Here is a 15,449-nt window from a genome sequence, read left to right as displayed (position 1 = left end):
TGGCCATTTTTACTATGTTAATCCTGCCAAGCTATGAGCATGGGAGATCTTTCCACCTTCTCATATCTTCTTCTAATTCTTTCTTCAGAGACTTGAAATTTTTTCATACAAGTCTTTGACTTGCTTGGTTAGGGTTACACCAAGGTACTTTATGTCATTTGTGGCTATTGTGAAGGGTGTTGTTTCCCTAATTTCTTTCTCAGTCCTTTTGTCTTTTGTATACAGGAGTGCTACTGATCTTTTTGAGTTAATTTTGTATCTAATACCCAGAAGCTGGAAACAGCCCAGATGCCCCTCAACTGAAGAATGGATGCAGAAATTGTGGTACATCTACACAATGGAGTATTACTCTGCAATGAAAAATAAGGAAATCATGAAATTTGCAGGTAAATGGTGGGACCTGTTCCTATATTCACAGTGTTGTGATGAATGGATTATAACCACAGAAAAAGCAGACTTAAAATTTCAAAAACCTCACCAATTCCTTGTAAACGACTGGCTCTAACTCCTCCTTTGGGTTGGTAGTTCACCTTTGACTTCACCACCAGAGTTAGGCTCTTTCTTTTTAAAAAGTGTTTCTAATTGAAATAGAATTAGAGCAAAGCCAAGCTTCCTAGGGGCACTGCTTGACAAAGTTCCAGTGCTCCAACAAGTAAAGCATCCTGAAGGCCTGCTTCACAAAGTTCCAGTGCCTGGATGACTTGGATTGATCTTAATTCTCCCTCCCTGCCCTTAGTGGATATTTCTTACTGTTAAGGGCCTTTCTCCAAAGGCTATACTTGGAATAATGTAATAAAAAAATAACAAAACTAATGCTGGTTCCCTGGGAAAGACAGCTATTCAGAAAATGGAGTCTTCCTTAGAATCTACTTAGATTCACTGATTTACTGTTAGATTATTAATAAATGATATTAGTAAGCATGAAATAGAAGATCTGAGAAAAACTGTTAAGAAATTCTTAGAAAAATTTTGGAAGCTGACAAGCTGTAACTGAATCACTGGGCTTTCATGTTTAGATTCAGAAATTAAAAAAAAATAACATGGACAGGAAAATATTTTACTGGCAGACTTGGTATCTTCATGAGAACAAAGTAAACGACTTTAGAAACCCTGATATTCTTCTATCCTTTGCAACATGGTAACAAAGATGTGAATTGTATTGCAACAACGGTTGACAACAAAGACACAGAGAAATACATTTTGGCTCAGTTAACTGCCTGCTCAAAGAGCAGACTTATCAGATCAGGATTTTTTTTTTTCTAATATTGTGCCATTTTAAGAATCCAAAAAGAAAAAAAAAGAATGATGGTTTTATTTTAAATATAAAAGAAAAATAGAGGAAGAAAGGGAAGGATGAATTAAGGATCAGAAAGATTGAACTTTTGAAGGAAGATTAGTTAGACGTAACAGGTAGAAGGAAATACTCTTTAATCTATTAATTCTATGCCAACTTGAAACAGAATCAAACTCAAATAGAACCATTTTTTTCACATTTTTTGTAACCATAGGCTTTATGACACCAATCTTAAAAAAGAAAACTTTGAGTTAAAAGAAAGCTGATTTTATAAAAATGTTAATTTTTACTACTTATGAAATTTTCTGTTTGCTCACTTTGTTTCCCTTGTTCCTATACACTTATGTAACCAAGGAAGACTTAAAGCTTATGTAATCAACAATTGAAGTTTCTGAGGACATGATTTTGTGTATAAATAAAGCTTGCAAGAGACACAGGTTGTCAGAGCAGGTCAAGCCATACTGAGATGTGCTCCTCTCTGTCCTGTCTCTCATGAAAGGAAACTGAATGGTGTCCCCAGTCTGTTCCTTTTGTCCCTCACCCCTTGTGGCTCTAGCATCCATCCTCCTCCAAACCCTTCCCTCACCTGGGGCTGGACCACTTTCTCCCCCACCCTCTCTTCCTCACATCAGCCCCTCCCAGTTACCTCTTCTTGAACCCTTACATCTTCCCTCAAGTTTGTAACCACCTTAACTTTGATGAAAATTGACACATATGTGTGCATGCACAGATTTTGCACACACATACATATATTCTATTAATTCTTTTTTTGGTGTGTGTGTGTTGTTGTTGTTGTTGTTGTTGTTTCATGGCTGATCATTCTGTATTAGATAACCAATAAAAGGTCTCATCTTTGGAATAGGTGTGTTTTCATTCTCCAAGCAGTTACTGGTTGCCAATAGTTCTTTGTCTATAATGGGTTCCTGTGAAAATATTTCCCTTATACATTACCATGTCCACTTACATCACTGTTTTTCCACTCTTGTTTACGAAACCATTTCTCAGAAAGACTATTTCTCAGTAGGCTTCCTGCTGTTCTGCCTCCTCTTCTGCAGTGTTTCCTGAGCTACAAGCACAGCAGCTGTGATGCAGATGTATCTTTTGGGGCTGGGCTTCCCACAGACCATTGAACTGTTACATCATGTCCAGATGGTCTCCATTTGCTGTAAAGAGAGGTTTGTTTAGTGAGGGTTGGTAGCTGCACTTTTCTGTGGGCATAAGGATAAGATTTGAAATACAGTAAGGAATAATGTTGGTCTAGTAAATTGGCAGTAGTAGGTTATTTTCTTTTCTTTTCTTTTTTTTTTTTTTTTTTTTTTTTTGGTTATGTCCTTAGCATTTAATGGCTGAAAGTCCTCTCCAGCCCAGTGCATTGTTTACTAAGGACAGGACCTCACTGTCCCTAAGAAGCTGCCTAGAATTCCAGCATCGAGCACGGGTTTTCTCCTTTTGTGTGGATCTTAAATCCAATTAGACAGCTGTTTTTTTTGTCTCCAACAAATGAATGTCAAACAATCCATGTTGCCATAAAATGACACACTGCACTTCATGGATATGATATCTTAGTTGTGTTCTTATGCTTGAAACGGAGGCACAGTGGTCAAGGGCTTTGCAAACCCATGTGTCATTTATTTTCAAATAACCTATATTTAATTTTATTCAGTCTTCACAGTAACCATATACTGTAGAAGTTACATTAAGGCACATTAATACTTATAAGTCTCATTGTTGGTAGACTTTTTACAGCATTACCAGGCCACAGAAGAAGACAATGCAGCCACTCCCAATGAGACCTAATTGACTAGGATCAGAAGGAAGGAAAAGAAGACCTCCCCTATCAGTGGACTTGGGGAGGGGCATGCAGGCAGAGGGTAGAGGAAGGGAAGGATTGGGATGGGAGGAGGGAGGGAAGCACAGGGGGGATACAAAGGAAATAAAGTGTAATTAATAAGGAAAAAAATGTAAAAATAAATAAAAAAAGAAAAAAAACTCTTTTTTTAACATTTTTTTATCTCTTTCTCCCCACTCAGCCCCAACCCCTTCCACCATCCCAACAACAGGTAGGTGAGAGAAAGAAATAAAATATAATAAAATAAAACAAAAATGATCACATTGAGCCCAGGCAAGGCAACCGAACAGTAAGAAAAGAACTCAAGAGCAGGCACAAGAATCTGATATGCACTCCTTCACACACTGAGGAGTCCCATAAAAATAGTAAGCTGAAAGCTATAATATATACACATAAGACCTGATGTATAGCATAGAGGCCCTGTACTTGCCACATCAGTCTCTGTGAGTTCATATGTGCCTTACTTGGTTTATTTAGAGGGATTTTTCCCCCTAGTGTCTCTTAACTCTTGTTGTTAGTACCTGTACTATTGATGTTATGTTCAGGAAATCTTCTCCTGTACCAATGAGTTCAAACCTATTTCCTACTTTCTCTTCTATCAAGTTCAGTGTATCTGGTTTTATGTTGAGGGTCTTTGATTAATTTAGAGTTGAGCTTTGTGTAAGGTGGTAAGTATGGTCCTATTTGCATTTTTCCACATTCAGCCATCTACTTTGACCAGCACCAATTGTTTTTGAAGATGATGTCTTTTTTTCTAGCATATACATGTGACTTTTTTTTTTAATCAAAAATCAGGTGTTTATGGGTGTATGGATTTATATATGGATACTCAATTCAATTCAATTTATCAACATGTCTGTTTTTATAACTATACCATGCTATTTTTATTGCTATAATTTTGTAGTACAGCTTAGGATGTGGAATGATAGAACCTCCAGCAGTTATTTTATAGTTTAGGATTATTTTAGCTGTTTTGTGTGGTTTTTTTTGATGTGAAGTTAATAATTTTCTTTTCAATGTCTGTGAAGAATTCTGTTGGAATTTTGACAAGAACTGTGTTGAATCTGTAGATTACTTTTGGTGCAATGGCCATTTTCTAAATTATTTTTATTTTCTTTTTATTTATTTTACATCCCAAGGGTACCCCTTCCCTCCTCTCCTCCCAGCCCCCATCTTTGTCCTTTCTTTCTCCCTTTTCCCCCAGAAAAAGAGAGCTTTCCTCCCCCTGTATCAACCTTTCCCAACAGATCAAGTCACATCAAGACCAAACATATTTTCATCCCCTGAGGTCAAGCAAATCATTAAATGTCAGGGGCTAGCTCTCTATTGTGGGGTGGGTCTCAGGTTAGACCAATTATTGATTGGACTTTCTCTCAGCCTTTGTTTCCTCGTTATCCCTGCACAACTTGTAGGCAGATCTTCACCAACCCTACATCAGACAGAGGGATAACATCTAAAATATTTAAAGAACTTAAGAAATTAAACATCAACAAATCAAGTAAGCCAATTTTAAAATGGGGTACAGAGATAAACTGAGAATTCACAACAGAGGAATAGCTTGAATAGCTAAGAATAGCTAAGAAGCACTCAATGAAATGTTCAGTGTCCTTAGCCAACAAAAAATGCAAATCAAAATAACTCTAAGATATCATCTTATGCCAGTCAGAATGGCTAAGATCAAAAACTCATGTGACAACACATGCTGAAGAGGATGTGGAGAAAGGGGGACACTCCTCCATTGCTTGTGGGAGTGCAAAGTTGTACAACATCTCTGGAAATCAATCTGGCACTTTCTAAGAGACCTTGGAATAGTTCTACTGCAAGACTCAGCTATACCACTCCTGAACATATATCCAAAAGGTGTACTACCGTACAACAAGAAGAGTTGCCCAACTATGTTCATAGTGGCTTTATTTATAATAGCAAGAAACTGTAAACAACCTATATCCCTCAACAGAGGAATGGATACAGAAATTGTGGTACATTTACACAATAGAATACTGCTTAGCTATTAAAAACAAAGAAATCATGAAATTTGCAGGCAAATGGATGCAACTAAAAAAGATCATTCTAAGTGAGCTAATGCAGATCCAGAAAGGCCAACATGGTATGGCCAACACTCACTTATAAGTGGATATTAGACCTACAGTACAGGATAACCATACTAAAATCCACAGACCCAAAGAAGCTAAGTAACGAGGACAGCCCAAGGGAGGGTTCTGGAGTGTCACTCAGAAAGGGAAATAGAATAGACAACAGAAATGAATGATGAGAAGGATCTGGACAGGAGATGGAATAGGGACAGAAGCAAGGGTGATGATCAGATGTGGGTAGAATGGGGGTGAGAGGTCAGAGGACTGGGAACAAGAAGGGAAACTGAGGAGGGACATCTCTTTATCAAGCTGGAGGCCTGTGACAGTGTAGGCTCCTGGAAGGACGTGGGTGTGAATCTAGCTGTGGCTCCTAATGGGGGAAAAGGAGGACATGAAGACTGAAGTAACCACCTCATAGCCAGGTAGGACTAGTTGAAGGAGGGGAACAACAACCCACTGACAAAACCTGTAATCCAAAAATTACCCTGCCTACAAGGACGACCATTTTTACTATGCTAATTCTACTGATCCACAAGAATGGGAGATGTTTTCTTCTTCTGATATCTTCTTCAATTTCCTTCTTTAAAGATTTGAAGTTTTTTCATACAAGTCTTTCACTTGCTTGGTTAGAGTTATCCCAAGTTATTTTATATTATTTGAAGCTATTGTATAAGGTGTTATTTCTGAGTTCTTTCTCAGTCTTTTTGTCATTTGTATATAAGAGAGCTAGTAATTTTTGAGGTTTTTTTTTTTTTTAATCTTTCCAGGTACTTTTCTGAAATGAGTTTCTTTGTCAATGTTGGGGAAATGGGTAGTATCACTTGCAATAGGTTGGAGTATACTTAACAGTATCTCTTTTCTTCAGCAAGTTGTTCCAGATCAAGAAGCCAATTTATAACACAAAGATGCATGTATGACGATATTCACTGTGACATTTTAATGTGAGAAACAAAATCGTTGGTGGTGTGCCCATTTATGTGAGCAAAGGAGACTGCTTCATGGATAAAGCTTTATTCTAAGTTGAAATAATATGTTTTGATTGAAGAACAAATACGTTGACAGATTTAAATATGAAATAGAATAATTTGCTTTATTTGATGCCATTCAAGGCCCTTGAACATCGCTTCAACCTTAGGGGTAGACAAGAGATGGCTTCTGCCAGCAACGTTCTAAGGTGAGAATTTTACCTTCTTAGAAAGACATGTAAGGTCTGATGGTGTCTAGGGAAGACTTCCAGGTGGCAGAATTCCAACAGCTTCACCACCCTGCCATCTCCTATTCTGTCTTGTAGAAATGTCTGCCTTTATTTTTTAATCTCTCCTTAGGGTACTGTGTACAGAACCCTGTGGTTCAACTGTAGTAATATGAGTTGTTAAAATTAAAATCAGCTGTCTCTTCATTACAGAATGAGCTTCCAACTTGAACTGGTTGTGGCCGTTAGACCCCTGCTTAGGGGATTTTTGGATCCTGTAAGTTGCAGAAGCTTTCTGAACCTTGTAAGTATCTCTTATTTCCCAAGTTGTAGAGGAAGTTCCAGGAATGCAGCTTTTGTAGATTATCCCCACCATGATGCTATGACATTTTTTTAATGGTATGGCCACTTGGAGTCACTAATTCTCTAGAAAATAGCCCTTCACCCAGGCTTCTGTAAACAACCCGAATAAACTCAATGTTTCGATACTGTAAACTTACTTGCAATCATTTCTTTGATCCTTTCTGCACTGGTGCTCTGTCTAGTAGAATAGGCGTTTGTTCTCCTTTACACAGAAAAAGCCCAGAGCATTGGGCCACCTGGCCTCAGGAATGTAAGCTGAGATTTCGTGTATTCTCTGTTATCCCTCCAGCTGGCAACATCACTTTCTTTCCAGCTGCATCATGAGGCACCAGAAGAAGCAGAGCACAACTACTAAAGTCATAGGAATTGAGGATGCAGGGTCACCAAGAACCGGGTCTTTATTTGGTTAGAGTGCCTGTTTCTCTAGTGAATCACAGGGAACAGGAAGGGTGGTGAACTACTGAGTGAAAGAAACTATTAAAACATATTAGGATTAAATAATTAATCGCTTATTTAAAGTATCTAGAAATGCAGTGTTAATGAGTAGGCTAGAGCTACAGAAGGCATTTGTATGGAGTTCCGCAGTAAGAGGAGAGACACTGCATTTTGTCAAGTATAAATGGATATGCAACTTTAATACCAAGGAGCAGACTGGATCTTAGGAGGTGGAAAATTGTTAGGAATCATCAGAGTGAAGGGCATTCTGATTAAATAGACCTACAGGAATCTTGCTGTTGACCATGTGAGGAGACATAGCCTGGAGCATGGATGGAGAAAGAGGCTCCTGATTGGAGAGGGAGGACTGTCAGATCTGAAGGGTAGAGGTTTGTGCTAAAGTGACTTAATAGCATTGTTACCTGAGACAGGATGATACAAAGACTTGCACAGACAGGCTTAGAACAAGGTTTAGAGGTCTGAATTAAGATGATGCAGGTACCAAATGACTTACAGCAACGATGTCCTACTCTCTCTGGCTTAAGCATTTGTTAATGTATTTCTTGAATTACAAATACTTTGGAGAAAATTTAGATTGTTCACATTTGGTAGTTTAGGGGAGACAGGTATTGTATCTTTTTTTTCTCTACTCACATGAAAAGTAACCAAATGTTCATGAAACATTATACAGAAAAAAATGGTGTTTCTCTGTATCACTATTCTGTTGTGAGTTATTAATATTTATTATTGATTTATCTTTTAGTTAAGCAGCGGTCATTCCTAAACCAGCTGTATACCCAAATCACCACAGAGATTAGGATTTATTTAATTAACTCAGAGTACAATGCTGGGCAATAGTTATTCCATCCTAAACCTCCAAGACTGCATAGTTTCCTGCCATTCAGATTTCACCCATTATACTTGCTTTTAGTAGTATCTGAAATCTGGTTCACCTCTCCTCATTGTTCCAAGTCCTTTCCTGCTGATCCCTGCTCTCCTACTGCTCCCACATGCTTCTTTCTCCTGCCCTCCAGACCAGGAAGTCCCACCCTATTCTCACCATTGCACAGCACTGGCTGGTTGTTTAATTGACAATACAGAGAACAAATGGTGGCATGTTTACACAAACCTGAGACAGTTGATGCTTAGAATAAACATCACAGTGCAATGTCTGGATTGAAACCAGATAGTGGGGTAAAGAAGTCAGCATTTGAATGAACAAGGGTAAATTGTATACATTCCAAAAGAATATTATACCAACACTATTCTACTGATGTGATAAAACACCATGACCAAGGTAACTTGTAGAAGGAAGGGTTTGTCTTGGGCTTATGATTCTAGAGGCTTAGAATTCATAATAATAGGAGCAGCATGGCAGCAGGTTGGCAGGCGTGACATCTGGAGCAGTGGCTGAGAGCTCACATCTTGAAATGAAAACAAACATAGAGAGCACACTACAAAGTGTGTGGCTTTTAAATGACCACACTTAGTGACATAATTCCTCCACTGATGCCAGATCTCCTAAATCTACCCAAATAGTGTCACTAACTTAGGACCAAATATTTAGGTCTCAAGAATATGGAGACATCTCATTCCAACCACTACACTATACAATAGATATTATATATACTATAAAAGTTAAAAAGGAAGTTAGACACATGATATTTCAGCCTAATTTATTTCATTTAAGGAAATTATACTTTGTCTTCTGTATTTTACATTTGGGGGAGGGCACGTATGTGGAGTCCAGAGGACAACATAAAAGAGTTCCTTAAATTCAGGCCACCAGACTTTCTAGAAGATGGCTTTACCTTGCAAGATTTATCTTCAAGGCCCATTATTTACCTTTTTTAAATGCCTTCTAAGCAGCTAGTGCCACTGACCCCCATACCTACAATACTTAAAATGGGAACTTTCATGCAATTAATGTATCAAATAGAGAAAAGAGTGACAGGTCACAGGGTGCTTCTGGGTGGTGCTCAAATGAATATCAAATGAATTTATGATATGTGTAAAAAATGTAATTATGATTCTATTTTGACCAAGTAAGTAAAATATTCATTGAAAACATTATTATAGAAATGTCATGGTGATTGTTTTTCCTGGAATAGATTTCTATAATGTTATGTTTTATATTGTTGAGAAAAATCACAGTTTGGATCATTTCTGGATCTTTTTATTGAAAAGAGATTTTTCTCTCATACAATACATCATGACCATAGTTACCCCTCCTTCCACTCCTCCCAGATTCCCCCTCACTTGCCCTTCCCCTCTTCCCCAGATTCGCTCCCCCTCCATTACCTGTTCAGAAAAAATAAAAGAAGGCCTCCAAGAGATGACAGCCAACCCAAAGAGGTTAAAAAAAAATACAAGACAAGGCAAAATCCCTGATAAAATGGAGGGATTTTTCCCCCATAACAGCTCTGTTTTTAATATCCAGAAACTGTAAACAATCCAGGTGTCCCTCAACCAAAGAATAGATTCAAAAATTGTGGTACATTTACACAATGGAATACTAATCAGCTATTAAAAACAAGAATGTCTGAGCAGAGGTTCTAGGTTATATCCATACATGGTCCTTGGTTGGAGTATCAGTCTCAGAAAAGACCCCTGTGCCCAAATATATTTGGTCCTTGTGAAGCTCCTATCCTCTCCATGTCATACTAACTTCCTCTTCTTTCATATGATTCCCTGCACTTTGACAAAGGTTTGGTTATGAGTCTAGTAAGGGGAACAGGGACTATTTCTGACATGAACTCAATGGCAGGCTCTTTGACCTCCCCACCCCCCAAGGGAGGAGCAGCCCTTCTAGGCCATAGAGGAGGACTTTGCAGCCAGTCCTGAAGATACCTAATAAAGCAGGGTCAGATGAAAAGGGAGGAGGTCCTCCCAAATCAGTGGACTTGGAAAAGGGCAGGGAGGAGATGAGGGAGGGAGGGTGGAATTGAGGGGAAATGAGGGAGTGGGATACAGCTACGATATAGAGTTAATAAAATGTAACTAATAATAATAACTAAAAATAAAATAAAAAAGGAAACAAACAAACAAGAATATCATGAAATTTGCAGGCAAATGGATGGAACTAGAAATCATTATCCTGTGAGGTGACCCAGACCTAGAAAGACACAAATAGTATATTCTCACTTATAAGTAGATATTAACCACAAAGTACAGGTTAACCATGCTACAATTCACAGACCCAAAGAAGCAAAGTAACAAGGAGGTCCCAAAGGAAGATCCTTGAATCTCACTCAGAAGGAGAAATAAAATGGAAAATTGAAGTAGATGGAGGTTATAAAACTAGGTGGAAGATGGGGTTGGGAGGTGTATTTTCTTCTATCTAAAACGTTCTTACATCTCTTTATCTCACATTTTACCATTGAGGTTTGTGAAATGCCCCTTAATTTAAATCTCAAGATGGACACTGGATTTCCATAAGATAAAACCCAGAGAGAGCAACTGAAGGAATCCATATTTCTCATTAACCCTGCTCCATTTATTAGCAAAGCCTTTTAATAAATGATTAATATATCATGAAATGGTTGCTAAAGACATGAGAGGATAAATATCTCTGAACGAAGAGACTAGGCAGGATGCACAGCCAGCATCTTGGGAGACATTCACCTAGTCCTTTCATCCCATACCACCCAAGCATTTACCCTTGACTAACTGTTCTTTGTTTCCAGGCATCCTTCGCCTAACTATTCTCTTTGCTTAACAAATTTTACTTAACTTTTTAATGTGTATGTATGCTTTACCTGTACTACTTTTGTGTCTACTGCTCAAAGAGGCAAGAATAGGATATTAGATTTTCTGGAGCTTTTAAGATGGTTGGGTCCTGGGAACTGAATTCTGTTCTTCCACAAGATCAGAAAATGTTCTAAATTGCAGTCATTTTGCTAGTCCCTCCTTAACTATTTTTGTGATAGCCACCTGAATCCAACCCAGACATTGGGGAAGTATTCTAGGGTCTGTACTCCCACCAGGAGGCATTACACTTGAATAATCTGACTCATATGAGTCCAGAGTATTTCTTATTTAAAGTTAAAACATGCTTAGACAGAAAATCCACTCAAAATACCTGGAAACATTTTTTTTTCCTTAAACACCCCATGAAGCACAACATCAAGTACTAAATGAGCCAAAGCCTCAAGGTTCATTCCCAACCTTCCTCAAAAAGAGGCCTTTGCACTTCTCCCCCATTGTCCACCATGGCAACCCACACTCGGTCCTTCAGGACAGGGTGATATCAGATTTCTGTAAATGCCTAGAGCCCTACAGCCTCGGGCCCAAAGCTGTCATCAACACAGCCAATCATAAAGACATTAGGATGGATGGGTGGGGCTTAGTAGCCACAGATTAGTGATTTAAAGACTGAATAGTGTGCAGCTGGGCTAGACTGTGGATTCCAAGGGACCTCTGAAGAGCTGAGTCAGCAGAGTGCACCAGCACTGCATTGGACATCTCAGGTAAGGTCCTGGCTCTTCCAAAGTAGATTGGGGATGGGCAGGGCGCCCTGCAGGGACTCCCTGGAGAATGAGGAAGACCTATTACAAAGGAGAAAAAAAAACTTACCTTCAGGAGCGTTGGTGTAGAGAAGCAGAGGAGGATGAGTGGAGGATCCGAAGAGCCTATTGGGCCCCTTAGGCAAACAAGTTCCTACTAGGTCCTTGAGAGCACAGTCTGAACCCAGTCACAGGGCGCGCTAGTTGGTCCCCTGCACAATGGCACCCATGCCCTGTATGTCCCATTTAGTTAGAGTCATTTTTCCCCATATCAACAGAATTTAAATCTCTGTTCTCTTCTGGCCTGTGCAGAAGAAATACCAATAAACATGGCCCTGACTTGGCATCTTCTGGTGGAGTTAAATAGAAGACCTGTGAGGTCTTGAGCTGAGAATCCTGGGAGCGGTCTTCTTTTTTACCTCATCACACTAATGGTTCTGGCTTCTAGAGGCAAGACCTTATGAACCCCTTCCTTTTTGAGGCATTGAGTGGGGACTCAAGAGGCACAAGGACAACTATGAGTCAGAGGGATTAGTAGATGTCTTTCCTATGTTCTCCAGGAAGGACAGGTAAACTGTTATCATTCAAGAGAGGAGTATCCAAGACATGGGGTAACATGGCAGAAAGATGTCCAATGTCCCTCAGCTCTTGAAGTTCCCTTAGTCTGCACAAACTCTAGGACAGCTCTGCCTCAGTCCTTAGTTGCAGGTTTAACTTTTGAAATCATGAGGTATATGAACATTTGTCTGAAAACTGTCACACTATTTACTGCTTCCTTCCCTATAGCCATGAGCAGCTACTACTAAATAGCTCCATCTACTTTCTTCAAACAAACCACATCCTTGGCTTTTTCCACATTGTTTGGATAAATACTTGGAATAGTTCAAACAGTCTTGATACACCATGGATGCCTTAATTTCTCAGTAAAAAAGAAAAAAAAAGAAAAAATAGCTTTGAAATACTTAGACTGAGATTTCTCCTTTTTTCCTCTAGGTAGACATGACTCGTGCTGTCTTCCTAGTCATCCTGTGCCTAGGAGTGGCATCAACTGCCCTATCTCCTGACCCTACTATGGATGCTGAATTGAAAAAGCAGAAGATAAGTGATAAGAAAGCTGACAGGCTGGTTGGTAACATGGGAACTGTCCAAAGCAATTTCAGAGGGAATGGCCTTTGCTGTTAGGAGTACATAAACATAAAAGAGGCCATAGGGGTCAACCATCACCCATGAATTGCCTAAAGTTGTGCAACTATGAACACAGGGTATCCTGCATTTCTGAAATTCAGGGTGTGGAGAATGGGTGGCTGTATGTTCTGAGATCCCTCTCCATGGCTCCTCTTGACCTGTGACAGAAAATCTACTTGGTCACCTTGTGTGTGGGATTCATATAAAGCAAATACTAGCACTTATGTTTATTTCTAGAATGAAGAACACAGAAGAGCCATGTGGGATGAGTTTATGAAGAAGATTGAACTGCACAATAGGGAAAATGGCCAGGAGAAGAATGGCTTCAAAGTGGATATGAATGCCTTTAGTGACCTGGTGAGTGACACTTGAATGGCTTAACTCGGTGCTTGTTCACTTCAGATATTTTAGTTAGTCTCTTGGTTTTCAATGTTTTATTTGCTTTTTCCATAAAGACTAATGAAGAACTGAAGAAACTAATGACTGGTATTTTATACCCAATGTTTGGAGAGAAGGAAAGAATGCAAATACGGCCAGTTGATGACCTCCTTGAAATAGAGGGTTTGACAGAGGCCGGTGATATGTTTCCCGTGGAGAATAAGGTATGACAGTATCACATTCCTACTCTCAACTGCCCATGGGGAAGCCAGGAGGGAACTGAAGTCCTCGCTTATGTCAGCTGTGGAAAAATATTCAGTTTACTATGTGACTAAGTGTGAAGAGTGAAAAAGTTGATATTTGGTGACAGCCTTTCATTCTCACTCAGGGTAGATATGCTGCAGGTTGAGCTTTAAGCATGGCTAGTGCCCTTGAAGGAAAGATGTTCCAGGGGAGGTACTGTGATAAAGCCACAATGCTGCATTCTTTCTAATTAATGCCACCTGTGCTTTGCTTGCAGACAGACTAACATGGATGGCAATATTGGTTTAGGCAAGGAGTGAAGCAACCACTGTGCCTTTGTTTCAAGAGCCTTCTGTCTCAAGATGGGAGCGACCTGATGGTGAAAATCAAGATCTAAACTGGGAGAAGAGGAAGCAGAAAGATCTGGGGGACTCCCCATCTCAGTTTCCAGCCCATGCTGTATGAGAGCCTACACTCAAGACACTTAAGACCCACACTCTGATGTGAACTCGAAGGCAAACTCACATCAATAAAACCTTACCAGTGGTTTCTCTCATGCTCTCAACTCTTTGTTAATGATTCCCAGAATGATTTTTAAATTTAACCTGAAGAAAGAATATAGAAACTTATGTCTTTACAATAAAGCTTTATTTAAAATGCAATATTCTGGTTTCTATTTTTCTGGTAGTAAATTTTTATGTGGTTAACACACAGTGTTGCTTGAAGGCATAACTGACGTTTGATGGTGTTATGGCAGGAAGTGTGAGTAACCTTTTCCTCAGAGTCAGCATTCCATCCTTGATTAAGCTTTGTTTGCAGGGCTTTAGGTGCATTCTATCGGCAATGACCTGAAAGTCTATTTGAAATTTTCTAAAATTTGATGATTTCAATTGACATTAATTTTGCAGGTGAAAATTGTTTGCATTCAGTGCAAAAAGGTGGTTCCTGATTCTCTTACACTGCACTGCTCCTGTGATGTGAACCTCTTTCTACTTCACTTGCCCGTCCCCTTTCCTTCCTACAAATGCTCCTTCCTCTTGCTCTCTTCCAATTCATAGCCTCTTTTTTCATTAATTGTTGTTACATGTGTTCCAAAGTCTGTATAGTGCTAATTGTATATATGTTTTCAGGTCAAACTTTTGATATTGAAAAACCAATTATTGAGCTCTTCCCTAGGGAAAAACTATCTTTCTCTCTCTCAGCATTCCTGACCTGTTACTGTCTGTATGTATCAATTTTCTGCTTATATTTTCATCCAATTTGACTTGGAGAGAACATATACATTTTTTAAAAGAAAGTATCCATCTATTCATCCAGCTCTGCCTATAACAAGCATCACAAAGTATTCAAGTCTCAATTATCAGACAAACAAGAATTCAGTAAAACTCCGGAACACATCAAAGGAAAATGGCCAGGTATATGCTCTTTTACCTTTTTTATGTGAGATATCAAAATAGAAAGAAACTTCTGAACACATGCAGAAATTTATATTCTCTGTATTTTCTAAAACAAAGCAACTGTAGTCCTTAATTTTTGTTAAATCCTTTTTGTGATCATAGGCCCAGCTGTGCTAGTCAGTGTAATCATGAGGTCCACATATCAATTTCCACATGTCCAGTCAAACCCTGTAGGCCACCTAGCTTGGAATGCATGCAGCATCTGCTCTTCGGTTTGGGCAGCTCTAGTACTTTTTCTAAACACTGTGAAGCCCTGCACTGAAACACTGATGTTCACGCAAATGCCTCTGTCACCTCTGTTCCTTGCTGGTTATTTCATGCTCTCTGAAGATGCTGCTGTCTGCCAAATGCTGAGTTTCAAGCAAGGCAGACACAGACAGATACACACTACTTGAAGCTTCTGATGTGCTGTCAGCACCTACTTCACAGTTCGTAGGCTCCCTACAGATACAAAA

General features: G+C 39.2%; 1 protein-coding gene across 1 annotated transcript; it reads left to right on the top strand.

Moving 5' to 3' along the window:
* Positions 1 to 6,384: 6,384 nt before the first annotated feature.
* On the top strand, positions 6,385 to 15,111 carry LOC129692787 (trophoblast-specific protein alpha-like). Its single transcript, XM_055629271.1, has 6 exons — positions 6,385 to 6,410; positions 6,642 to 6,705; positions 12,725 to 12,856; positions 13,154 to 13,273; positions 13,372 to 13,518; positions 15,097 to 15,111. The coding sequence occupies exons 1-6, from the start codon at positions 6,385 to 6,387 to the stop codon at positions 15,109 to 15,111; spliced, it is 504 nt and encodes a 167-aa protein (XP_055485246.1).
* Positions 15,112 to 15,449: the final 338 nt, after the last annotated feature.

Source organism: Psammomys obesus, unplaced genomic scaffold (assembly GCF_907164565.1).
Source record: "Psammomys obesus unplaced genomic scaffold, mPsaObe1.curated_primary_1811, whole genome shotgun sequence".
In the NCBI taxonomy this organism is placed as follows: domain Eukaryota; kingdom Metazoa; phylum Chordata; class Mammalia; order Rodentia; family Muridae; genus Psammomys; species Psammomys obesus.
Note: the sequence above shows the minus strand (reverse complement) of the source record. Positions and strands in the feature narration are given on the sequence as shown.